This window comes from Lucilia cuprina, chromosome 4, assembly GCF_022045245.1.
Source record: "Lucilia cuprina isolate Lc7/37 chromosome 4, ASM2204524v1, whole genome shotgun sequence".
NCBI classification, from domain to species: Eukaryota; Metazoa; Arthropoda; class Insecta; order Diptera; family Calliphoridae; genus Lucilia; species Lucilia cuprina.
The window spans coordinates 99,906,201-99,933,204 of record NC_060952.1 but is presented as its reverse complement, the minus strand read 5'-3'; the positions used below and the strand labels follow the sequence as shown (position 1 = coordinate 99,933,204).

General features: G+C 29.0%; 1 protein-coding gene across 3 annotated transcripts in view; it reads left to right on the top strand.

The window, feature by feature from the left end:
* LOC111690216 (ABC transporter G family member 23) overlaps nucleotides 1-26,661 on the top strand; it is an 88,414-nt gene extending 61,753 nt beyond the window's left edge. For all 3 annotated transcript variants that reach the window (XM_046950129.1, XM_046950128.1, XM_046950131.1), the window contains exons 6-9: nucleotides 21,793-22,220; nucleotides 22,299-22,518; nucleotides 25,453-25,630; nucleotides 25,702-26,661. In XM_046950129.1, coding sequence (XP_046806085.1) covers nucleotides 21,793-22,220; nucleotides 22,299-22,518; nucleotides 25,453-25,630; nucleotides 25,702-26,456 — 1,581 coding nt within the window. In that variant the 3' untranslated portion in view covers nucleotides 26,457-26,661. The remainder of the gene's footprint in view (nucleotides 1-21,792; nucleotides 22,221-22,298; nucleotides 22,519-25,452; nucleotides 25,631-25,701) is intronic.
* Nucleotides 26,662-27,004: the final 343 nt, after the last annotated feature.

Sequence of the window (27,004 nt, the reverse complement as noted above, 5' to 3'; positions counted from 1 at the left end):
CGAAATTAAATTTTAAATATATTTAAAATTTAAAACAATAATTTTTTCCTAAGAAACCAAAGAATCACATGATGTTGAAATATAAATCTTGGTCGAAACTCTTTATTAATTATAACCTGTTCATGTTGTAAATTACCATTTTCAAAAAATCACATACAAATGATATTTGAGGGGAAATACAAAATAAATATATTTAAACAATTGTTCGCTGCAAAAATACTAATAATAAACAAAAAAGAAATGAAAATTATACATTTATGTGTTTAACCTTAATTTATCATCCGACACATATATAGACATAAACAATCGCACTGACACAGACATACAATAAACACTTTCTACATATGTATAGTGAGCGTGAAAAGGAGTAAGAGTACGAGTGGGAGAGTATTCATGTTTATTTATTTGTATATAAAAATCTCGGAAAACAATGTCAGGGATTTATGGTACTTGTAAATCTATTTTGACAAAAAAACAACAACAGCAACAACAGGAACTGGAAAAAATATAGAATGAAAAACACTAGCTACAACAAATAACAAGCCGCATTTAACAATAAACAAATACACAAAAAACATTTATTTATATATTTTTGTTGCTGGTTTTTCTTTTTATTTTTTATTTAACAACAATAAAATATAATTGCGTGACTTAAATGTATTTATGTGTGTCTGTATATGAGAGTGTAAATATTAAAAAGGACTAACTATAAGGAAGAGGTTTAGCTTACTCATAAACAAAAAATATAAAAACTGTTATATTTACACTAACCAAAAAAGAACTAAGGGTGTGAAGTTAAATTCGTCGGCCAGATACGTCCCACAACACATTTGTCAAATACGTTCCACATACTGTAAAATTCGTTTTCATATTAAATTAATTGATTTTTTAATAAAACAAACGCCAAATAAAATGTTTTTGTGAAAAAAAGTAAAAATATATTAAAATTTATTCCGAAAATAAATATGTAAAATAAAAATTAATTAAAATAATTGTATACTCATAAAAAATGGTGGTTAAATAAAAAATTTTCAAATGAAAAAAATCGACACTTTGAGAAGACATGAATTGGGGTACCGGCATAGTGGATGTAGTCCAGGACTAGTTCTTTCAAAAAATATATAGTTTATATGCAATTCCAGCTCTGGATAATTTTTACGATTTTTTTAAAAACACAAAATTTTGCCAAAAATTCTGAAATTTTCAAGTGGCTCCAACGGGTATTTAGAGAAGACATGAATCGGGGTAGCGAAAAACTGGAAGTAGCCCAGGACTAGTTCTTTCCAAAAACATATAGTTTATATGCAATTCCAGCTCTGGATAATTTTTACGAATTTTTGAAAAACCATAGAATTTTGCCAAAAATTCTGAAATTTTCAAGTAGCTCCAACAGGTATTTAGAGAAGACATGAATCGGGGTAGCGAAAAACTGGAAGTAGCCCAGGACTAGTTTTTTCCAAAAACACATAGTTTATATGCAATTCCAGCTCTGGATAATTTTTACGAATTTTTGAAAAAACGTAAAATTTTGCCAAAAATTCTGAAATTTTCAAGTGGCTCCAACGGGTATTTGGAGAAGACATGAATCGGGGTAGCGAAAAACTGGAAGTAGCCCAGGACTAGTTCTTTCCAAAAACATATAGTTTATATGCAATTCTAGCTCTGGATAATTTTTACGATTTTTTAAAAAACACAAAATTTTGCCAAAAATTCTGAAATTTTCAAGTGGCTCCAACGGGTATTTGGAGAAGACATGAATCGGGGTAGCGAAAAACTAGAAGTAGCCCAGGACTAGATCTTTCCAAAAACATATAGTTTATATGCAATTCCAGCTCTGGATAATTTTTACGATTTTTTTAAAAAACACAAAATTTTGCCAAAAATTCTGAAATTTTCAAGTGGCTCCAACGGGTATTTGGAGAAGACATGAATCGGGGTAGCGAAAAACTGGAAGTAGCCCAGGACTAGATCTTTCCAAAAACATATAGTTTATATGGAATTCCAGCTCTGGATAATTTTTAAGAATTTTTGAAAAAGCATTAAATTTTACCAAAAAATCAAAAATTTTCAAGTGGCTGCAGCAAGTATTTGGAGAAGAAATAAATCGGGGTACCAACAGAGCGGAAGTAAACCAGGACCTGACTTTTCCAAAAATATATAGCTTAAATGCAATTCCAGCTCTGGGTAAATTTTACGGTTTTTTTAAACATTAAGTTTTACAAAAATTGGAGTAATTTAAATATGTGCATAGGTAAATTATTTTCTCGTGAAAGATTGAATTCCAGGCAGTAAAAAACTGTAAAAACTTCACTACATCTACGAATACAATAAATGTAATTTTAAAAACTATACAATGGTCATTTGGAGTGGGCTTGGATTGCTGAAAAAATCTCAAATTTTCTCAACAAATTGCTTTTTTCGGCTTTTTTAGATTTAGATTGTGAAATATTTAGTTTTTAAATACATTTTCTAATATTCACAACAAATTTTACTTTTGCTACTTTTTCTAGAGCATTTGTGAAGCCTTTAAATTTTAAAAATGTTTTTATTTTTTAGGAAATTCGACTGACTTTCTAGATAAAGTCTCTAAGAAAATTAAAAATCAAAGATTTCACAATTTTTTGAATTAGTTTAGGGTTTTTGAGATTCATTTTCCAATTATCACAACAAATTGTAAAATATTACCTGTGAATGGTTATCGTGAAAGTTCAGTGCACTTTAACGTTCAAGTAGAGTCTAAGCGACTCCGTTTTAACTTTATTATTACCTGCAACATTATGTCCTTTAAGAATTTATATAAATCATATATAAAAAACCCGATCCTAACAACAAATTTACAAAAAAGACCCAAAACGATCAATCCAATTGACACAGATGCAAAAACATTTTTAATTTGTGTACAATTTACATAATATTTTGCTACCTGTATCACTCTCATCATAAATTCTTAAAAATTATGAATTACCGCGATATTTGTACCTATCCTGATATAAATTAATTCACAGTGTTTAAAGTTAAACATTACCTTGGTTTAATCAATTTAATTTTTTGTTTGATTGTCGGTATATGAGCAATTATCAAAGTTTTTTAAATTTTATTTTTTCCACACCTTGGATCCGCTCCTGAAATAAAATGTACCCAGCATCAAAAAGCATCGCTCTATAAATATTTAATTCCTTCAAACTATATTTTTTTAATTGCATTCCCATATAAATCAAGCTCACAATATTCAGATATTAATTGTTTTTTTTTTAATTTTACTAATTCTATATTTTTCAAAAACTATAGGCAACAAGTTAAAACATTACAGAAATGAAATTTCTTAAATTTTTTTTAAAATAAATCTTATGCGCTAAATTTGAATAATTTTTACAATTATGTGCAATTTTTTCAAATATTACACATATAATTACTACAATTTTACGGATTTTTTTAAATAATTAAGTGAAACCCTCTATAACTTTTGCTTCCCTCAATCAAAATGATTTACGCTAACGGATTCATCACATATTAGGGTCAGTTTATATTCACACAAAATATTTTGAATGTGCCATCAAAAAATTTTTTCTATTTTTTTTTTAACTCTAAAATTAAAAATGTTTGCCAAATAAAGTTGTCAAGATCGGTTGACAGATTCGCCCTATAAAGAAATATATATACTAACAATTTTATGGTAGTAAATGGGTAAATAAGTTAAAATTTTAAAATCAAATGCTATTTCTTTGGGAAATGTTAAATATAACTCTTCAAGAATATATGAAATACCCAGGAAGTACATGCAGCATTATTTGTTTGCTAGTCAAATGTTCTACTCACTGCTCCTGTGCTTAGATTTTCTATTGTTCTTCAAATAATGGTTTTAACATTCACCTGCAAATTTATTTTGTTATCTTATTTGTAAAAACACAATTGTTTCACGCAATCGGTTAAAATATGAAAACTAAGAAACAAATCGAAAATAAAGCTCATACTCCTATACTAGATTAACAGTCATTACTAAAGTACCTCAAAGTTATGCAGACGCTAATTACTAGTCACTGAAAAGTAACTGGTTATGTAAATACAACCCTTAAAATAGTTTTTAACGGGTCTTCTCCAAAATTTTTCTGAATGTTTTGCAAAATGTTTTTTGAAAAATCGTAAAAATTATCCAGAGCTGGAATTGCATATAAACTATATGTTTTTGGAAAGAACTAGTCCATGGCTACTTCCAGTTTTTCGCTACCCTGATTCATGTCTTCTCTAACTGATTTTTAGGCAAAATTTTACGTTTTTTTCAAAAATTCGTAAAAATTATCCAGAGCTGGAATTACATATAAACTATATGTTTTTGGAAAGAACTAGTCCTGGGCTACTTCCAGTTTTTCGCTACCCCGATTCATGTCTTCTCCAAATACCCGTTGGAGCCACTTGAAAATTTCAGAATTTTTGGCAAAATTTTGTGTTTTTTAAAAAAATCGTAAAAATTATCCAGAGCTGGAATTGCATATAAACTATATGTTTTTGGAAAGATCTAGTCCTGGGCTACTTCCAGTTTTTCGCTACCCCGATTCATGTCTTCTCCAAATACCCGTTGGAGCCACTTGAAAATTTCAGAATTTTTGGCAAAATTTTACGTTTTTTCAAAAATTCGTAAAAATTATCCAGAGCTGGAATTGCATATAAACTATATGTTTTTGGAAAGAACTAGTCCTGGGCTACTTCCAGTTTTTCGCTACCCCTATTCATGTTTTCTCCAAATACCCGTTGGAGCCACTTGAAAATTTCAGAATTTTTGACAAAATTTTGTGTTTTTTAAAAAAATCGTAAAAATTATCCAGAGCTGGAATTGCATATAAACTATATGTTTTTGGAAAGAACTAGTCCTGGGCTACTTCCAGTTTTTCGCTACCCTGATTCATGTCTTCTCTAAATACCCGTTGGAGCCACTTGAAAATTTCAGATTTTTTGGCAAAATTCTATGATTTTTCAAAAATTCGTAAAAATTATCCAGAGCTGAATTTGCATATAAAGTATATGTTTTTGGAAAAAACTAGTCCTGGGCTACTTCCAGTTTTTCGCTACCCCGATTCATGTTTTCTCCAAATACCCGTTGGAGCCACTTGAAAATTTCAGAATTTTTGACAAAATTTTGTGTTTTTTAAAAAAATCGTAAAAATTATCCAGAGCTGGAATTGCATATAAACTATATGTTTTTGGAAAGAACTAGTCCTGGGCTACTTCCAGTTTTTCGCTACCCCTATTCATGTTTTCTCCAAATACCCGTTGGAGCCACTTGAAAATTTCAGAATTTTTGGCAAAATTTTACGTTTTTTCAAAAATTCGTAAAAATTATCCAGAGCTGGAATTGCATATAAACTATATGTTTTTGGAAAGAACTAGTCCTGGGCTACTTCCAGTTTTTCGCTACCCCTATTCATGTTTTCTCCAAATACCCGTTGGAGCCACTTGAAAATTTCAGAATTTTTGACAAAATTTTGTGTTTTTTAAAAAAATCGTAAAAATTATCCAGAGCTGGAATTGCATATAAACTATATGTTTTTGGAAAGAACTAGTCCTGGGCTACTTCCAGTTTTTCGCTACCCCTATTCATGTTTTCTCCAAATACCCGTTGGAGCCACTTGAAAATTTCAGAATTTTTGACAAAATTTTGTGTTTTTTAAAAAATCGTAAAAATTATCCAGAGCTGGAATTGCATATAAACTATATGTTTTTGGAAAGAACTAGTCCTGGGCTACTTCCAGTTTTTCGCTACCCTGATTCATGTCTTCTCTAAATACCCGTTGGAGCCACTTGAAAATTTCAGATTTTTTGGCAAAATTCTATGATTTTTCAAAAATTCGTAAAAATTATCCAGAGCTGAATTTGCATATAAAGTATATGTTTTTGGAAAAAACTAGTCCTGGGCTACTTCCAGTTTTTCGCTACCCCGATTCATGTCTTCTCCAAATACCCGTTGGAGCCATTTGAAAATTTTAGAATTTTTGGCAAAATTTTGTGTTTTTTAAAAAAATCGTAAAAATTATCCAGAGCTGGAATTGCATATAAACTATATGTTTTTGGAAAGATCTAGTCCTGGGCTACTTCTAGTTTTTCGCTACCCCGATTCATGTCTTCTCCAAATACCCGTTGGAGCCACTTGAAAATTTCAGAATTTTTGGCAAAATTTTGTGTTTTTTAAAAAATCGTAAAAATTATCCAGAGCTAGAATTGCATATAAACTATATGTTTTTGGAAAGAACTAGTCCTGGGCTACTTCCAGTTTTTCGCTACCCCGATTCATGTCTTCTCCAAATACCCGTTGGAGCCACTTGAAAATTTCAGAATTTTTGGCAAAATTTTACGTTTTTTCAAAAATTCGTAAAAATTATCCAGAGCTGGAATTGCATATAAACTATGTGTTTTTGGAAAAAACTAGTCCTGGGCTACTTCCAGTTTTTCGCTACCCCGATTCATGTCTTCTCTAAATACCTGTTGGAGCTACTTGAAAATTTCAGAATTTTTGGCAAAAATTCTATGGTTTTTCAAAAATTCGTAAAAATTATCCAGAGCTGGAATTGCATATAAACTATATGTTTTTGGAAAGAACTAGTCCTGGGCTACTTCCAGTTTTTCGCTACCCCGATTCATGTCTTCTCTAAATACCCGTTGGAGCCACTTGAAAATTTCAGAATTTTTGGCAAAATTTTGTGTTTTTTAAAAAAATCGTAAAAATTATCCAGAGCTGGAATTGCATATAAACTATATATTTTTTGAAAGAACTAGTCCTGGACTACATCCACTATGCCGGTACCCCAATTCATGTCTTCTCAAAGTGTCGATTTTTTTCATTTGAAAATTTTTTATTTAACCACCATTTTTTATGAGTATACAATTATTTTAATTAATTTTTATTTTACATATTTATTTTCGGAATAAATTTTAATATATTTTTACTTTTTTTCACAAAAACATTTTATTTGGCGTTTGTTTTATTAAAAAATCAATTAATTTAATATGAAAACGAATTTTACAGTATGTGGAACGTATTTGACAAATGTGTTGTGGGACGTATCTGGCCGACGAATTTAACTTCACACCCTTAAAAGAACTTACATTCATAACCAGCAAAAGAGAAAAAAATTTAACAGAAAGATTTATTTAAGCTTTTAATGCGAAAAGAACTTAAATGAATGGGAAAATACTAAAACCAACACAACACAACACTCTACAATAAATACGCATAAAACAAAAAATACATTAACACATATAAAGAAAACATCTCAGAAAATACATAGACAAAAATAAAGAAAGAAAGGATAAAATATGAAGAACAAACAGAAAAGTGAAGTGAAAAGTGAATGGGTTATATGACTGAAGGGAGTTGGAATCTAATAAAAACAACAAACAAGTTTTGGTGACAAAAGTCAACTCAAGCAATGTGTGAATTTGAGGTTAAATCATCTGAGACATGGGAACCGAACGAAACCCATCCATCTAAATTTAACCCAAGAACTAAACGTCTACGATTTTTTTGTTAGTGTGACAACATTTAGGAATCGATAGACAAAAGCTAAGATAAAAATTATGGCCCATAAAAATAAAATAACGAACAATAAAAATCAAAACAAAGGCAAAAAACTAAAGAATCATAAAGCAAAGTGAAATTTAAACAACAACAAAAAGTCAAATAACAATAATCAATAAATTTAAAGTAAATTGAAAAGAAAAAAACTATAAACAAAAAAAGTGGACAATAAATGAGACAAAAAAATAATATACACATGGAGAAAAATGGCTGAAAATACAAATGTTTTTTTTCATAAAATTTACTTTAAAAAAGCCAAACTTAATAGCATAAATATAAAACAATACTTTAACATTAAAACAACTATGTGAAAATCAAATTAAATATTAGATTAAGTATACGTATTTGCTCAGTGTACACAATAGACAAATTAAACCATTTAAATTTATATCAACATAAATTAAAAATATGTCAAATATTAAAAACAATGAATAAAATTCGCATTTTATAAATAAAACTGGTTTAAATTCGTTTGTCAATTTTATAACATTTTAGAAAGTTGAAAATAAATGGAGAGAAAAATTGTAATTGTTTATCTTTTTTCTGGTTTGAAGGGGTTAAAACGATTTAAATGGAAATTATGGCGCAATAAAGGATTGATAAAATGTTACGCAATTTTTAAAACATAACATAAATAATCTGTAATAACAAATCAAAACAAAAAAGAATGTTTTAAATGATGACTTTTCCGCAATAAATAAAATTATTGCTAAAGTAAAAACTAGATTGAAATGTTGTATCAACATTAACAATCTGGTAATGATTACAGATAACGAGAGCTAAGTGATTTAAAGATACAACTGGAATAATGAAAACTACTTTATAATCATATCTATTTCTTTAGTATGGAACTGGTTTAAGGAAAATATTCAGCGTAGCCAATATGACTTTTTCACATAAAATCTAAAGTTTATAAAATAGCAATCGGGGGATTATATTATGTATTTAAGCGGTCAGCAGAATATTTAAAGATTTTAAAACAGGCGTTTTTCAATTTTTTTAACATAGTTCATTTTATATTTAAGTCTTTAGTCTAGTCTATAGTCTAGTCTATAGTCTAGTCTATAGTCTAGTCTATAGTCTAGTCTATAGTCTAGTCTATAGTCTAGTCTATAGTCTAGTCTATAGTCTAGTCTATAGTCTAGTCTATAGTCTAGTCTAGTCTATAGTCTAGTCTATAGTCTAGTCTATAGTCTAGTCTATAGTCTAGTCTATAGTCTAGTCTATAGTCTAGTCTATAGTCTAGTCTATAGTCTAGTCTATAGTCTAGTCTATAGTCTAGTCTATAGTCTAGTCTATAGTCTAGTCTATAGTCTAGTCTATAGTCTAGTCTATAGTCTAGTCTATAGTCTAGTCTATAGTCTAGCCTATAGTCTAGTCTATAGTCTAGTCTATAGTCTAGTCTATAGTCTAGGCAATAGTCTAGTCTATAGTCTAGTCTATAGCCTAGTCTATAGTCTAGTCTATAGTCTAGTCTATAGTCTAGTCTATAGTCTAGTCTATAGTCTAGTCTATAGTCTAGTCTATAGTCTAGTCTATAGTCTAGTCTATAGTCTAGTCTATAGTCTAGTCTATAGTCTAGTCTATAGTCTAGTCTATAGTCTAGTCTATAGTCTAGTCTATAGTCTAGTCTATAGTCTAGTCTATAGTCTAGTCTATAGTCTAGTCTATAGTCTAGTCTATAGTCTAGTCTATAGTCTAGTCTATAGTCTAGTCTATAGTCTAGTCTATAGTCTAGTCTATAGTCTAGTCTATAGTCTAGTCTATAGTCTAGTCTATAGTCTAGTCTATAGTCTAGTCTATAGTCTAGTCTATAGTCTAGTCTATAGTCTAGTCTATAGTCTAGTCTATAGTCTAGTCTATAGTCTAGTCTATAGTCTAGTCTATAGTCTAGTCTATAGTCTAGTCTATAGTCTAGTCTATAGTCTAGTCTATAGTCTAGTCTATAGTCTAGTCTATAGTCTAGTCTATAGTCTAGTCTATAGTCTAGTCTATAGTCTAGTCTATAGTCTAGTCTATAATCTAGTCTATAGTCTAGTCTATAGTCTAGTCTATAGTCTAGTCTATAGTCTAGTCTATAGTCTAGTCTATAGTCTAGTCTATAGTCTAGTCTATAGTCTAGTCTATAGTCTAGTCTATAGTCTAGAGTATAGTCTAGTCTATAGTCTAGTCTATAGTCTAGTCTATAGTCTAGTCTATGGTCTAGTCTATAGTCTAGTCTATAGTATAGTCTATAGTCTGGTCTATAGTCTGGTCTATAGTCTAGTATATAGTCTAGTCTATAGTCTAGTCTATAGTCTAGTCTAAAGTCCAGTCTATAGTCTAGTCTATAGTCTAGTCTATAGTCTAGTCTATAGTCTAGTCTATAGTCTAGTCTATAGTCTAGTCTATAGTCCAGTCTATAGTCTAGTCTATAGTCTAGTCTATAGTCTAGTCTATAGTCTAGTCCATAGTCTAGTCTATAGTCTAGTCTATAGTCTAGTCTATAGTCTAGTCTATAGTCCAGTCTATAGTCTAGTCTATAGTCTAGTCTATAGTCTAGTCTATAGTCTAGTCTAGTCTATAGTCTAGTCTAGTCTAGTCTAGTCTATAGTCTAGTCTAGTCTAGTCTAGTCTATAGTCTATAGTCTAGTCTAGTCTAGTCTAGTCTAGTCTAGTCTATAGTCTATAGTCTAGTCTATAGTTGTTTTTAGCTCGTCAGAAAATAATGTAACTTTATTGCGGATTTAATTTAAACGTATATTATTTTTTTACAACATTTACAAACATTTATGTTGCCACAATATAAATTAGTGATTAGTGGTCGTGACTAAGCAGCAATCCTTTTCTGCTTTATAAGTATCAAATTGAAAACATCTTAGCAATAATTTTTAAATAAAAACTTACCATAAAATATGTTCTTATTAGCAACATATTGGTAGTATCCTTTAAAAACATTTAAAATTTTCATTTGAAATCTTCCTTAAAGAAACCAAAACTCTTCAATTAGATTATATTTCTAAGACAACGACGCAAACATTTTAGAATCTAATTTGGTATTAATTTCCTTGGAAAACTTTATTGTAAAAATAATTCTTGTTATAGACTTCTTAAACTTAAAACATTTATATTTAGAATATTGTTTAAAAGAATGATATACATTTTGTTGCTGTGAATTTATGAGATTATGGCTTCTGCTAGAATTTCTACAAAACTCCTGCATAGAACTAGCTTCAAAAATGTGTTGTGTGGCCATGGAAACGATTGCGAGCAATTCAATCTTATTGTCACTACCATCAAAGTCAGTTAAAAGAATGGCCACCTAAATAAATGGAAAAGTACGTTGTATAAATGGATGACTAAAACGAATGAAGGAACAATTCGAAAGGACAACAACGACAAGAATTTGAAAAGCATAATTTACGTTGCTACACTTAATAAGTGTATGAGTGAGTGTATGTGTGTGGTAACCTAAAGGTATATAAATAGCATAGCAACATACTAAAAGGATACACAGCAACAAGGATATAAAACTAAGAACAGGAATAGTCCATTATATTGCTTCTATCATGGTCTGTTTTTTACTCTTCTTCACGTTTTGTTTATGATGAAACCCAGAACCATTGCAGTTTTTAACAATCTGTATGTGTTGTGTGGATTTTACTGGTTGTTTGTTTTTCTACATTGTTCAATACTATGTCTTTTCAGTCTTTTTTTCTTGGTTTCTTGCAACAATCATCTACTTTTTATGAAACTCATTCTGGGCTATAAGCTTAAAACGATGAAGTTTAGAAAAATAAAAATGAAAGAGTTTGTGATTAATTGCTCGCATTAATTTCTTTAACAATCGACTTAATAGCTAAAATCGTTCCAATAACATGAATTAGAGTGTAGAGCAAAAGGAGGTGACAAATCTAATAGAATAAATTTGTTATGCAAAATAATATAAATATCCAGGCAAAAGTTTTAGTTAAAAAAATTAGAAAATTAAGAAATTTTATTTCAAAATATAATATTTTTTAGAGAAAATTTTCTATTTTGATTTTTTTAATATGAATCCAGAAAAACAAAAAGTAGTTCGTTTTTGAAAAGTAATATTTTTTGAGAAAATAAGCTTTTCTTATGTTTTTTTAATTAAAATATCTTTATATTATAACAACTTTTTGCTGGGAATTATGCTTGTAAATAAAAAGCTTTTTATATATTCCATCTTTACCTATCTCTTTGTCTCCTTTCACCTAATCCACTTTTCTTTCGTTAACAGCAATGTTACTCATACTCAAGGTCCTGTACGTTTTTTTGTTCCTCTTTCTCAAATTAATGTTTTACAACAATACATTGCATTAAATCTTGTTTTTATTACTCTAATACGAACACAATCATACACATAGTTACTTTTAGGAAATAGTCTTCTTCGGAAAAGTGATTGTGTTAGAAAGACAAACTGTTTTGTGGCAACAAAGAAGAATTACATAACTAGCTTTATTACATTTTGCAGCATAGCATTTTAAAACATTTCAGTTTTTAATGAGCAACATTTATATATTATAATTAACATGGTAATTTTATCTTAAGTTTTGGTCTATTTTTTTTAGATACTTCATACAATATGGATTTGAGTATTAAGATTTCAAAAAAGATTTTATTACTATTTGAGATGTGCAGTTTTTGCTTGTTGCAACCGATTTATTTAGCTATATACATACTTATATTCTAAAACAGAAGAGAATAAAAAATTCTTTAAATAAACCATACAAAATAGTTCAAAAAGAACAGAAAAATTTTGTTAACATTGAAACTGGACCAGGGTGGATAAATAAAAATACGAATGTATGAATAATGACATATATAGGACTTCAAGAGGAGTATAATAATAGTTATGTAGCTACGTGTTACAACAAAACATGTTTTGTTTTCATCTAAATGTGGCAACATTTGAAAACACTTACATACACACACGCACTAGAAACCAACAAGTCCTTAACAATAATCATAACAAACGTGATCCTGTATAAGATTACCCCACCTATCTCCTAGAATTTTTCAGGCTTATTTAAGCTGTTTGGGGACATTCTTTTTAAAATCTTTTGGGGTTTCTATTTTTCTCTTTTTCTATTATTTCATTTTGGTTTTTCTATTATTTTTTTAACAGAAGTAAAAATATGTTTACATTTGTTTATTTAATGTTCTTTTGCTGTATTTCATTTTCTCTTAACGCTATTCAAACGGATATAAAAGCAGAGTGTTTGATTGTTAATTTAATTTTTTATTCTAGAGTAATTTAAATGCAAAATTGTGACTTTAAAAAAATAATGTTGCCAATGGTTGGGAGCATAATTGGAAATTGATTTAAGAATGGCATGTAGGTCGTGAAAGTCAAATTAAAGTGAATTATTCAATTATGCAAAGCATTTAAAGCATGAATAACATGTTTAAATCAAAGACTGATATTAATGCACTTACAAATTTCATAATTATTACATACATTACCGACTATATAATACCCTACACCAGTCAGTATGTTAAAAAAGTTGATAATTTTAAAAATAAAGCATTTAATTTGTTCTTTAACCGTATTGTGTGTATTGAAAAAAAAAAGATTTTCTACAAGAGGGTTCATAAGGGAGTAAGGGTAAATATTGGCCTATCCTTATAAGTTTTGGTAGAGGAATTTACGTATACTTCAAAATTATTTACGTAGATTTTAATTGATTTATTAGAAATTATAAGTGAATTTTGACCTTCAAGACATTTGCTGAGGGGAATTTGTATGGGGGCTAGGGTCAAATGAGGCCCGATCACTATAAAAATTAGTAGTGTCATTTATTGTTCCATTTAACAACATTTAACGTATTTATGAGCCTAAAGGCCCTATTCGGGAGGTACGGTTGTATGAGGGCTAGGCGAAATAATGGACCGATTTCAACGATCCTTGAACCAAGAAAAGAGTATGTGCGAAATTTCGTCAAATTATCTTGAAAATTGCGACCTATAGCGTGCGCACAAAATTTACATGGACACACAGACAGATAGACAGACAGATAGACAGACGGACATAGCCAAATCGACTCAGAAAATGATTCTGAGCCAATTGGTATACATTAAGGTGGGTCTAGAACCAATATTTTTGGGTGTTACAATCATCAGCACAAATGCATAATACCCTCCCCACTATAGTGGTGTGGGGTATAAATATATACATTTATACTTTTCCAATTAAAAATTTTTAGAAATTAAGGTTTTCAGGTAAAGGCAATGATTGAAAGCTGAATAAGCTTCAACTTTTTTAAGAGAGCTCACAACCGATATGATGAGAAATAATTAAACTCTCATACTTATTTACTATAAATTTTTTGTGAAAATTTAAGCATTTATGGAAAGGCTTTCTGACTCTGCCGTAGGTGATGAGAAAGCTTACGATATTTCGTATTTGTGAATGCTTGCAAGAGAGCTCTGAGTTTTTATTACAATTGTTCAATATCCCGATAATGTTTATGATGTTGCGCCTTTAGATTTTAATTCTTTTTCATTTTTATCATATACATTTAATGGCCTTGTTTAAAAATAATTTTTTATTTAATTCTGCAATTGATCTTTTTTTTATAACTAAAACTTTGTATCTCTAGTATTATTTTATATTGAGCTAATTTCCATTCTAAGGTAATTAGAGATTGTTTTATGTTTTTTCTGCTAATTATTAAATGGTAACGTAAACGTAACGAAGTATTTAAAACAACTTTTTTTTCTTTTAAATGCGAAGTAAACCATCAACATTGTTATAAATTATTTGGACAATGTTATTTTATATAAAGAGAAAGTATTTAATTAGAAAATTAATGACAAACATGACAGCTCGACAATGATAAAATGTTTTAAAATTAACTTTTCAAATGTTAAATATTTATCATTAAATAAGTGTTAAACAAAGGAAGGAAATAATAAAGAATTTGATAGATTTAACTAATAAGAAAATAATGTTGCTGATAGGAAGTTAACTTTAACCAGTTGCTTATATAAGGAGTCGATGTTGATGCCACTGTAAAATATATTTATATATGTATTTACATATGTATATTGTTGTATTGTAAATATAAATTTTTACATACAAAAATCCCATGTGATGAAAGTTTCATATTTGCTGCATGTTGCTACTGACATATTCTGAAAAAGAATTTGGCAGATAGCCACAATAATCACTTAAAATGTAATAAATAAATATTCTTATCAACAATTTATTTATAAATGTTCTACTATAAATTAATTTTGTGTCTTTAAATCCTGTTTAATATGTACATTTTTCTAGATTATTTAACGATTTTTAACATATCATAGTAAAATGAAATGAATTTCAATTATTTGTTAAATGATTGGCTAGACTTTTTGAACCTTTTCTGCTGTGATCTGGTTCACCGTTTTTTTTTTATTCGTTTTTAGTCCCATTCATGGCAACAATTTAATGAAAAGAGACAGGATTTAAAAACAATTTATATATATGAAACAAGAGAATATACACACACACGTACTTACATATATTTCGTTTTTTTTTTTTTTTTTTTGTAAAACTTTTGTCAATGATACTGTTGAGGATGTCGTTTACACAAAAAGAGTAAAAATTAAATGACTGAACCATTGAATAGTGACAATACAAAATAGCAATAACATTTGGTGACTTATTTCACCTACAAATTACAATAGTCAGTGAAATGGAATAAAAAAATAAAAAATCCCAACTATTTTAATTTGTAAATTTTCAATATGTATGACGAAACTGTTGCTTGGTAAGAGAGTCGGCTTAAATAATTTCATAAAAGTGAATGATGAAATTTTATTACTTCTGAAGAGTGTTGAAAAAAACTATATATTTCGATGTACAAAACATGTTTTTTTTTTACTTTTCGGTTATAGTTACAAAATTGATTTCAAATACAAAACAACATATTGAAATAATATTGGAAAAAATATACTTTTTATTAGAAATTTATTACTTTCTAGAATTCCATAAAGTTCAATATATATTGACACGAACTTTCATATACACAGCCATTTTCCAAAAATCACTTACATAAGTACTCGAAACATGATAGATATATATGTATACGATTCGACATAATCTAGCATAACTAAGTGGTAATTGTTAAAATGTGATTCAAATGGTTTAAAATAAAATTTTATAAAATATTTTAATTTCAATAACAATTTTAAAGTAAAATATTTATCAGAATTTGTCATTTAGTTTATTAAAAAAACCTTTTAGTTTAGTTTGAGCTTGTTATAACTTGCTTTATTAGTCTTCAAAAAGACACTAAACAATTCTCATTTTTTTGCAAAAGTAAACAGGAAACATGGATCTTAAATCTTGCCTGTTAGAGAAAAGGATAAACTTGTACAACTAAAGAAACATATACATACATATATTGTAAAGGGTATGTAAATAGCAATAACTAAAAAGAAACTAAAAACTCAACTTCTAATTGGCAAATTGAAGTTAAAAGTTATTTCCACAACAAAATAAGGAAATAAAACAAATAACAAAGGTTTTTACTTTGATTTATAAATGTTTTGGACTAGGTAAAAATGCGAGGGTCTAAATGAAAATGTTGATAAGCTAAGACCTCAAAAAAAATTCTTTAAATAAATTCTAAATATGAAATAGTTGAAAATATATTCTCATATAATAAAAAACTTAGTTTTTGGCATAGCATATACAAGTTGCTTTTTAATAGACACAAACTCAGAATTAATCGGTTTATATTTTAAAAAGCTTCTAATATCAGTTTAAATTCATAATATTGTACTTTCTCTATCCTACTCAATAACATATTCAATTAGAAATTTACAAAAAAAGAACCACATCATACCTAGTTTTAAGAGATAAGGTCATAAAGTATTATAAACTAATAATAAATGGAAATATTTTTTTTAAAGATTGAAAACCATATACTAACTATACTTGACAGTAAAGTTATTTTATTATTTGCATACAAAAAAACCACATTGATTTTCTACCAACAAAAATTCTTATTATTATTATTTCCTAAAAAAATATGTTCTTATAATTTCAAAAAAAAAGTTTAACCAATATTTGGAAACAAAAATGTTGTATTTGTTTTAAACTACAGATAAACACATACATACCATATGTACCATGTATGGAGTTATAGGAAGTTTAGTTGGTAAAGTGATTAAGTAAACATTTTGACAAAATTTTTTAACTTTCAAATTTATAGTTTAAGCAATATAATACAACCAGATACCATTTATAAAATTTTTTTGTTAGCATTTGGATTTATATTTTTAAAGGAGTTAAGTTATTTGGCTTTTGTATAGAATATAGTTCCATTCCTGTTTTGTTTATTGTTTTTTGTTTTATTCGTTATTACTTGAGTGACTTTTAATATGATTGGAATTATATGCATCACCGCCTAGATATATACACATACCAGAGAAAAAAATTTCTTTCTAGTAATTTTTAAAAATAAATTTTGCTACAGATACAAACCATTACAAGTTATCAACCTATTATTACTATACTTAGTATAACAGTACTAACACCATGACAACAGAAAGAAAAAAATTACGGAAATAATACAATATAAAATAGAAAACATAGTAATAAAAAACTTAATAGTAAAAATTTTAAAAATATCTACATATAAAAACTTTTTTAGCAAAGAATAGAGAAAAAAAATATAAAAATGGAATAAATATTTTTTAGTGTTTAAAATAAGAACAAAAAATCAAAAAAAGTAAAAAACTATGCTTTTTATAAGGATAATATTTATTCATGTGATATACTTTATAGATATACATACATGTGTGTAGATGTGAGAGAGAGTGACAAACATGCCGTATGCATGAGAAACTAAATTGAACAAACATCTTGCAGGTTGTTGTATTTTCTATTTATTTAAGATTGTTAGTGTTATATTTTTTCTTGCTCCTTCGTATGAGTTGCGAGGAAGAAGGACACATAGAACAAAAATTATTTTACTTTTTTCGTTTGCAACAATTTTCCCATTTGACATTTTTGTGGTTTCTACTTTCACAAAAGTGTCAGCCCTTCAGTCACACTGACAAACTCAAGATCTCACCTCTGCTGCGTTTCTTGAAATATAGCAAAAGAAATTTTTTGGCATAAATAAAAACACACTGAAAGAAAATTATATTTTTGAATTGAACCTTACAAAGTATTCCTTAAAAAGTTATAACTACAGTTTTAAGTTCTTGTTATATTAAAATTTTAAAAAAATCTTCACAAAAAATTAATTTTGAAGAAAATATATTTATTTTCGCGAATATTTCGAAATTTAATACAAAAATGTAGTTTTCTTATTAATTAACAAATATGTAGCATATTTATAGGCCTTAGTTAAATTATGATTCCATAGAGAGGGATTGTAAAAATATAAAATTAAAATCCTTGTAGTTTCTTTAAGTGCAGTCGAGTGTGTGTTTAAAGCCATGTAGTATCTCTATTGTCTCTCTTTTGTTTAACGTTTGTCTTTCAAACACGGGTTCTGTTGCCTTCGTTGTGGTTGCTGCTGTACATATTGTTTGTGTGCTGTTTTAGTAGCAACAATGATGGTTGCTTGATATTGTTGGTGGCAGTCAGAACAACAGCAACAGCTTTCATGCTATGAAACATACACAAATAATCCACAATATTTTTATAAAAATGCAACAAAAGGTTAATGCATAACTTAGCAAAAGGTTAAATGGTTTTTGACGTTGATGCCACAAAAGAAGAAAAATTAAATGGAAAAAGTATAAAATCTTAGTTGAAAACTTTTTGTTTTTTTTTACGTCTGATCACAAAATATTCTAACTTTATGTAACCCTTAACTAAATAACTATAAGGATTATGATTTTTTTAATATTTTTGTTATATCTATACATTATCAAAGATGCTTAGGAAGCGTCACCGAAGAAGTTTAACAGGAGGAATATTTAAATAAAATCATAAACACTCCCTTTAGACTATTTATTAAGGGAAAATTTATTTTTGATTCCTTCGTCTTGATTTTACTAGAGTTTAGTTGGTATTCAAATAAGCTGTCACTCTCGTAAATCTTTATCAACAAGCTTAAAGAACGAAATGAAAAGAAAACAAAAAACAAAAAAATTTAAATCAGATTCACTTTCTTATGAAAATAAAAATGTAGTTGAGTTTTGGGAATCTTAAGCCGTATCCTTTGGTCCTTGCTAGCAACTCCTCGTGGGTTGATGTTTGGACATGTGACATCTTTTTCTGCTGAATTTTTTTTGTTTTTTACTTTCACTCAAACGTCGCCAGTCATTTGTGTTTTCAATTGGATTTCTTTGACTGTAACACTTTGATTTGAAGTTTGCTGCTGTTGTGGACGAAAAAAAACTTGTTCGTTTATCCGTCATGCCATTAAAACAAATCATATTGGTTGCTAAATGGATTTTTTTTAGCAAAAATATCAAGGATAAAGTAAAATCATTCGCATTGATAAATATTGAATTGTAGCATTGTGTAAATCAATAAGATGTTTATCCATGTCACTTAACATTCCAACTCTTAAAAAGGGTTTGTTGACATGTAAAATAAAGACGCAAATATATTCCTCTAACAGAAAAATCTAATATTTCATCATGCATTGTCTTGTCTTAGAAGTATTTGCACTAAAGCTGGAATAAGGAAGGGGTTTGAAAGAGTGTCTGTGTCTGTTTAGTCATTTAGAATTTGTACAAATATTTATTTGAATTTTCAACATAAATTTTTATTTGCTTTGTACAAAATTTGTGTAAAATCTTATTAGAAAGTTAAATGAAATTGTTTATTGAATCAGAAGAAAGAATGACAAGACAAGACGAAACAAATAACTTTTAGTTAGATTATTTATAATGCTGGTATGTTTGAGTTTGAATTTGAAATGTGTATGACATTTAGAAAAGGGTTTCTTTTTATCACTTTCAAATCAAATAACTAAAATCATCGGCGTCACATATATTCAGCAAGTTTTTTTATATTTGGTTATTTGGATTTTTTGCTGCGAAAGAAGAATTGTCTCATTAAATTAAATTGAGTTTTGTTAACATGTATGAATAATTTATAAAACTATAATTTGGTAAAAAAAACTGTTTTGGAAAAATGGTAATTTTTATGGTGAGAAATAATAAATTGGAACAAATTTTCCAGTTCGTTGGTTAATATGATTGACACCTCATAATGAAAAGTTTCCATTTTTTATATGATTTCCTTGTGCTTAATAAATGTTCTGATGTTGTCATTACAATCGAATTTTATAATATATCAGCAATATTCGCAGATCAGATTTTTTTCCTATAATTTAAAGTTATTTTAAACGCATACCATATTTTAGGGAAGTTTGATTTCATAATGAGTTCTTAATAAACGTCATTTGTCCTTAGGTTTATCACTTTACTAAAGTTTAGACTTAACTTTGCTAAACAACCTTTTAATCGTTTTCCTCTTAAACAAAACCAATGATAGTTTATTTTATTAATGTTACTAATTTACCTTAATTTCTGTTTAATTACACATCAACGTCACTGTGATTTAATTGTACGCTGTGCTGGTCATGCTGAGAGTACACAAAGACTCTAGACAGGAAAAACTTTAAGTTTATCAATCTTCTAATAAAGTTCATTAATTACTTCAACATCATAAATATGTAAACCGAAAGGAACAAAAAAAAAAAAAAACGAATAAAAGTGAAAAATACAGGGAAAACAACTAGAGAAGAAAGAGAGAAAACATCAAACTCACAGTAATTCTAAACACGTAACCACAATTTTGATGTAATTACTTGTACTAAATAAAACTGACCACCATTAGCGATGAGGCAAGAGGTAAAAACTTTGCTCGTAAATAAATTTTAACCGACAACAAGACAGAGCCAGATAGACACACATCCACCAACAGACAGATGTTGCAAATTCTTAAATAGATACAGACTCACATATACTCACCTTTTGGGGGCCTTTACTAAGGTATCAAGCGGATTTTAAAGAAGTCAATGTATCCATTTCTTCAAAACTAGTAATAAATTGGTTGAAGGTTAGAATCATCTAACATGTAGTGCAGGTTTTACAGCAGAACCAATTGAAAACATTGGTAATTAAAATGGGACATACATAATATCTAAATCTTAACCGCTGGTAAACCTTTAATGATAGATAAAATTCTTCTGCAGGATACCCGCCTCAAACTGCAGGATTTATTGTAACTTTTACTTCATTCTTATTTAAAGAGGTTTCTCATTGTTGTTACACTTAAAATGTAATAAAAACAAAAGCCTCCTTCAAAAACTCGCACATAAGTAAAACAACGCAAAGGCGTTCGCTCAGTAAGTTGTTGGATAAAAACCTACATAAAAAAGGTTTTTTTTCTTCCACAATTCATTTTCTTTTACTTTTTGTTTTAATTTAGCCAAAATAGAACAAAAATAGAATTGCAAAAAAAAGTTAGGAAAAACTTTACCATAGAACGCAATACGTAAACGACGACGAGTAAAGGCATGACGATGTGTCTAGTCATGTTCGAACATAAATCAATTAACTCAATTTCCGCCTGCTACCGGCTAAAATTTCCGGCTTCTACTATTCGATGTCGGGGCAAGAGTTGAAAACAAAACAAAATCGTATAGCAGAGATGAAAATGTAAAAACTTGAACAAAAGCAATAACAAAAAAAAAAACATGAAATAATAATAAAGGGTGTTGGAAAGTTATGCAAAACTATGATTATAGTTTCTATGAGTAAATGAGTGAATGAGTGTGTGTGTATTTGGCATTGTAAGTATAGTAAATGTTTCAATGGTTATTGCAACAGCAAAAAACAATAACAAGAACAAAAGTTAGCAGTTGGTTTGTTTATATGTATGTTGTAAGAGAATAATGGCAGCCAGCAAAATGAAAAGAAATAAAAAGAAAGGGGTCAGCGAAAGTTCATAAAACTTGGCAATATTTCAATGTAAAAGTCATTTTTATATTCTGCTGTTGCTTAAAAGTGGGTGGGTTAATCAATGTTGTGTGATTTATATCACCAGACAAGAAGAGCAACGTAACGAGTTACAATCCCACAAGCACATACACCCACTAACACGTATATAGAGATTATAAATGTAATAGAAACAGCAGCAACATGCTGATGATAATGATGATTACAGCATCTCAGGATTATAATAAATGATATTTTATTACACATACATTTACAAAAGTTTGCATTACTAAAATTTTTCTATCTATTTTCAATTTTAGATTGGTTTATTGCGTGGTGGCAGAATGTTGGCAGAGGAATCTCCAGAATTTCTGAGACAACAATACAATGCTGATTCATTGGAGGAGGTCTTCTTAAAATTATCTGTCCTGCAGAATATGGGTAAACGTAGAAGATCTTCTATAGCTCAGGAAATTGTAGAACAGGTGGCAGTGCCAGCCATTTCTAATCCAGCCTTAGATTTATCGGATGAACAAAATCCTGCTGAAATTTCGGGAGAGTTTGGTGATAATATTTCTATGTCTTCGGCCATACGTGATCCCATATCATCGCAAGCTGCTCCCGCACCACCTTTGCCACCAGAGCAAGAAATACAAACTTCATTCTTGTACAATCTACATGTAATGAGTTCACATCATTTGCACGCTTTAATATGGAAAAACTTTTTGTGGATGATGCGTAATGTGGGGTAAGATATTTTTTTTTTTTTTTGTTGTAGTACTTTACATATGCTTATGATTTTGATTCTTTTTGTGTATCCTTTTAGCATAATGTTGTTTATTGTTGGTTTACCGGTTGTTCAGATTATTTTATTCTGTTATGCCATTGGTCATGATCCTACTGGTTTGAAAATTGCTGTTTCCAATCATGAAATGACCGAGGAAATGATTATGCAACAAAGTTGTCCTGTGCGTATGGGTTGCAATCAAACCATGTTAAGTTGTCGTTATCTGGATTTGTTGGTGAAGAATAAGAGTATGGTTGTGGTAAGTATTTGCAGTTTTTAATGGAAAATGTTCCTAGACAACTTTTTTTTTAAAATAATGTGAATGTTTCTAATTGGAGAAGAAAATTTAATATTTGGACAAAATTCGCTATTTGTATAACAATTATTAAAGATATTTGCAAGAAACAAAATAAAATTGGTGCGTGTGAAAATTTTACAACATAAGTGATAAAGTAGTTCTTTGGATGTCTAATCTAAAGTCAATTCAGCAATCAGAGCATTCTTACGGACGATGTTGAAGAAAATGATGGGAGGCTTTAAAACAAATTAAATGGGTTCATTCTTACACCGGAAACAATATACAAATTGCGTTCCTATTGTTTCCTAACACAAATCAATTACTTTTTACTGCTTTAGTTACTGCTGAAATCTTAAAACCAGCCTATTTTGCCAACACTCAAAAAATGTCACAAACTGACACTTTAACAAAACGTTCATTAAATCTTTTAATAGACTTGTCAGGCAATTCAACAAGTAAGACACAAATACATAAACAAATTAATTTAAGAAAAGTTCCCTTTTTACGGAATTCTACTGTTAAATTTCAATGTTTTTGGGGGATTTTTGTTTCGTAGGTGAATGAATTTCAATAAAAAGAAAAACTGACAGAATTAATTTTTTTGTTTGTTTGTTTTATTGTCATGAAGAAGAAGAGAACACAATGACAGAACACTGGTTTCATTTCCATCTCGTTATTGTTGTACCATTAGCATTGTCCTGTGTCAGTCAGGCTTCAATGCTTTGGGAGGGTGAAATGTTGAATATAATAGGATGCTTATATGATTGTATGAAAGTATGTATGTATCTAAAGTCTCTGCATGTAGTTCAGTGTATATTTGTGGAAAATATCACAATTTCAGTCTGAGGTGTATAAAGAAGATGTTAGAACATCAGGTAATTTGATTCAATTTGTCAAAATGTTAATACGTTGTTACGGACCATAAAATGCTACTAAGCATGAAAATACTCAAATACACTCACATACTACACTTCTAGCCACAAATAGCCAATGATGAAAATTTATTTCAAAATAGTATAGAAAACTTAAATGAAGAATAATAATGAAAGAAACGGAATGTAAGGAAAATAGAAACATTGAAGGGATGGAATAGGAAAGGTCCTTAAGTACTTCATTTGCTGCAGTTTATGACCATTTACTTATAAAGATCCCCTTTAACATTTTACATACAATTACAAATACCTGCTCATATATTCATTGTCTGAATGACTGGCTATTCCTCTAACACTCCCACCGACCAAGTGTTTGAAGGTTTTGTGTATTACAACATCATGGTGGTCGCTTCTTCGGCTGGTGTTGTTGGCAATAACAAAATGACAATATTAAGCTTAAATCTTCCATTCTTTCTTTCAATATGAATACACTTTTTGTTGTATATGTCTTCATTTAAACAAGACAAATTACAAAATAACTGAAAAAAAAACTGAAAAAGCTCAAACAAAAGAAAATTTGTAAGTGGATGGCTAGTTGACGGTCTAGCTGTCCTTGAAGTAAACAAGGTAATAATAAAATCAAACGCATTAACTTATATCAAATTTCTCCTTCCAACTTTTGTCAAGACTAACATAAAGTGTAACAATTCAGTTTGACAAATTACGCAAACTAAACAAAGTGAAAGGAAAACAAATTTCCGGAAATATTTACTTATACACTGTCATACATACATACTTCTAGGGAAAAAAAACTCACACAAAATGAATATAGAAAATTTATAATATCTCTCCCCAAAAAAGGGGGAAACTTTTACTTTTTAACCCCAAACCCTTAACAACAATTAATGGTGTAAACTTAATTATAAAGTCCACAAAGTAAAACTATTCAATAGGACCGATACTAAGAAAAATGAACTTTGTTTACTCAAATGAAAAAAAAACTTGAGGAAAAAACCCAAAAAAATTCATTAATTACCCGAAACAGATTTTTCTTTTTCTCTTTCAACATTTGCGTCTTGAGCTCCCTCTTGAGCTGCTTGTGAAGTGTCACTTAAACAAAAGTATAAATTTCTTTGGGGAAAAGGCAAAAAACGTCTTATGAGATTGCACTTGAAATTAAATAAAGTACAAGTCGGTGAAACAATAAACTCTAGACCATAAAATAAAAGAGATTTCATTTATTTAATGTACAAACTGAAAAAAAAATAAGTCCTCAATATAAAGGGACTTCTCTGAGTTACAGTTACTACAGCAACATTGTAGTACGTACATTTTTAAGAGCAGAAAAATCAATACGTGGCTATAAGGGAATTGAGAGGATTTTGTAGCAATTACAGATTAATTTTCAAGTGACTTTACTGACGACCAAAATTATTTGCTTATCGCAGTTATTTAAGGATTTATGATGTGCCATTAAATAAATGCAATCGTTCTAGTAGTAGTTAGTTGTAATATTAAGGGTATTCAAACCAAGTTCTACAAATAAAAGTATTCATTAATATTTAGAATATTCATATAAATTAAAGGTATGAAGGAAAAAATTAGTAAAAAAAAAACGTTTAATTGTTAATAATTTTGACATATTTGTTTTTGCATTTTGTGTTTTATTCGTAGATGATGACTATAAAAAAGTCGGCAGATTGTTTTGCGACTTTAAAACATAAAGTAGTTAAAAAAATATACATTTATGTTAAAATTATAATACATCATATAAAAATCTGGTTAAAACAAATATTATAAAACTTTTTTTCTCAAATATGTGATTACCCTTAATTGCTTACTACCAATATCTAACTAATTGCAAACGTTACTTTTTTTTAGTTTCCATTTCCTTTTGAAAAATAAATCGGAAATTCAACTAGAAAAATGCCTTTATATGTGTAACGGACAACCAAATTAATATTGTTTCACAAGCGTAACTAAGCCAATAAAATTTACTACTACTTTTGCCTTATTTTTTTAGACATTTACCAGTAGTGATGAAGAAGCTAATGAAATGGTGCGCCGTGGCCAGGCCTGGGGTTCTTTGGTATTTGCTGACAACTATACAGAATCATTAGTGGAACGTACAGAAAACGGACGCTATACTGATGATGCTACAGTGGAATCTTCGGATCTTAATGTTAAACTTGATATGTCAAGTGAGTATCAGTTGAACGAGGAATTATTTTTAATTTAAACAAATTTTAAACTTTTGATTTATTTTTTTTAGACCAACAAATCTCCACTTTGTTATATCGTGATTTGCAATATGCCTTCTTTAGTTTTGTGGAAAATATATTAATCGATTGTGATTTAAATCCCAAACTTGGACGAGTTCCAGTCAACTGGAATCAACCTATTTATGGTTTTAATAATCCCAACTTTACGGACTTTGCTGCTCCTGGTGTTATCCTGACCATTATCTTCTTTTTATCGGTGGCCATTACCTCGGGAGCCATGTTAATCGAACGCAATGAAGGCATGTTAGAACGTTGTTTGGTGGCAGGCATTACGGGACCTGAAATTCTTTTGGCCCAAGTTTTAACCCAATTCACTGTAATGTTTAGCCAAACGGCTTTTGTTTTATTGGTTAGCTTTTATTTCTTTGAATTGACAATTGTGGGAAGTATTTGGTTGGTAGTGGGTTTGTGTATACTTAATGGTCTCTGTGGCATGTGCTTTGGTTTTGTTATAGCCTGTGCTGTGGACACCGAACGTACTGCCACTTATGTAGCCATGGGCTCTTTTCTGCCCATTGTCATGTTGTGTGGAATTATTTGGCCCGTTGAAGGCATGTTTCCATTTTTGCAATTTGTTACCGCCTTCTTGCCCCTCACCAAACCTACTGAATCACTGCGTTCTATATTACAACGTGGCTGGGATATGTCAAATCCCTCTGTTTACAATGGTTTCATATCAATTTCATCTTGGGTTTTAGTTTTTCTAATATTGACCATTTTGTTATTGAAATTCAAAAAGGGTTAAACAAAGGGGTTTGCTTTAATTATAATGTGGTTTTTTGGGGGGGGGGTAGATTAATTATTTTACTCTTTTTTTTTTTTTGCTTTAATAGTAAAGTAGTTTAGTAGTTTGCATAAATTTTGTCATTTCATTAATAAATTAATATTCAAGTCTTATAATTTTTGTATTATTCATAATCTTAGGGGTTACTTGTTAAATAGAAGTAAGACAAAATGACAGATGGACATAGAACTAAGTTAAGCGTGAATGAAATGAGGTTCAAAGTCATCTGTTGTCTGAAAAGTAATATGTTCTAATTAAGGTTTCATAAATTAGTTAGTAGCTGTAGTTATTTGTAGTCATTTTTATTAAATACAAAGTAGTTTTTAAACGAACATTTTTTAAGGAAAAATAAAAAATTACATTTAATTAGTTTCTTTGATATAATGTAAAACACGTTTAATTAACTAAAATTATTTTTTTTTTATTTGTCACAATTTTATAAACATCTTTTTAGTGTATTTATTGTGTATTATTTAATAATTGTGTTAACATTTTTATAAAAATAAAGA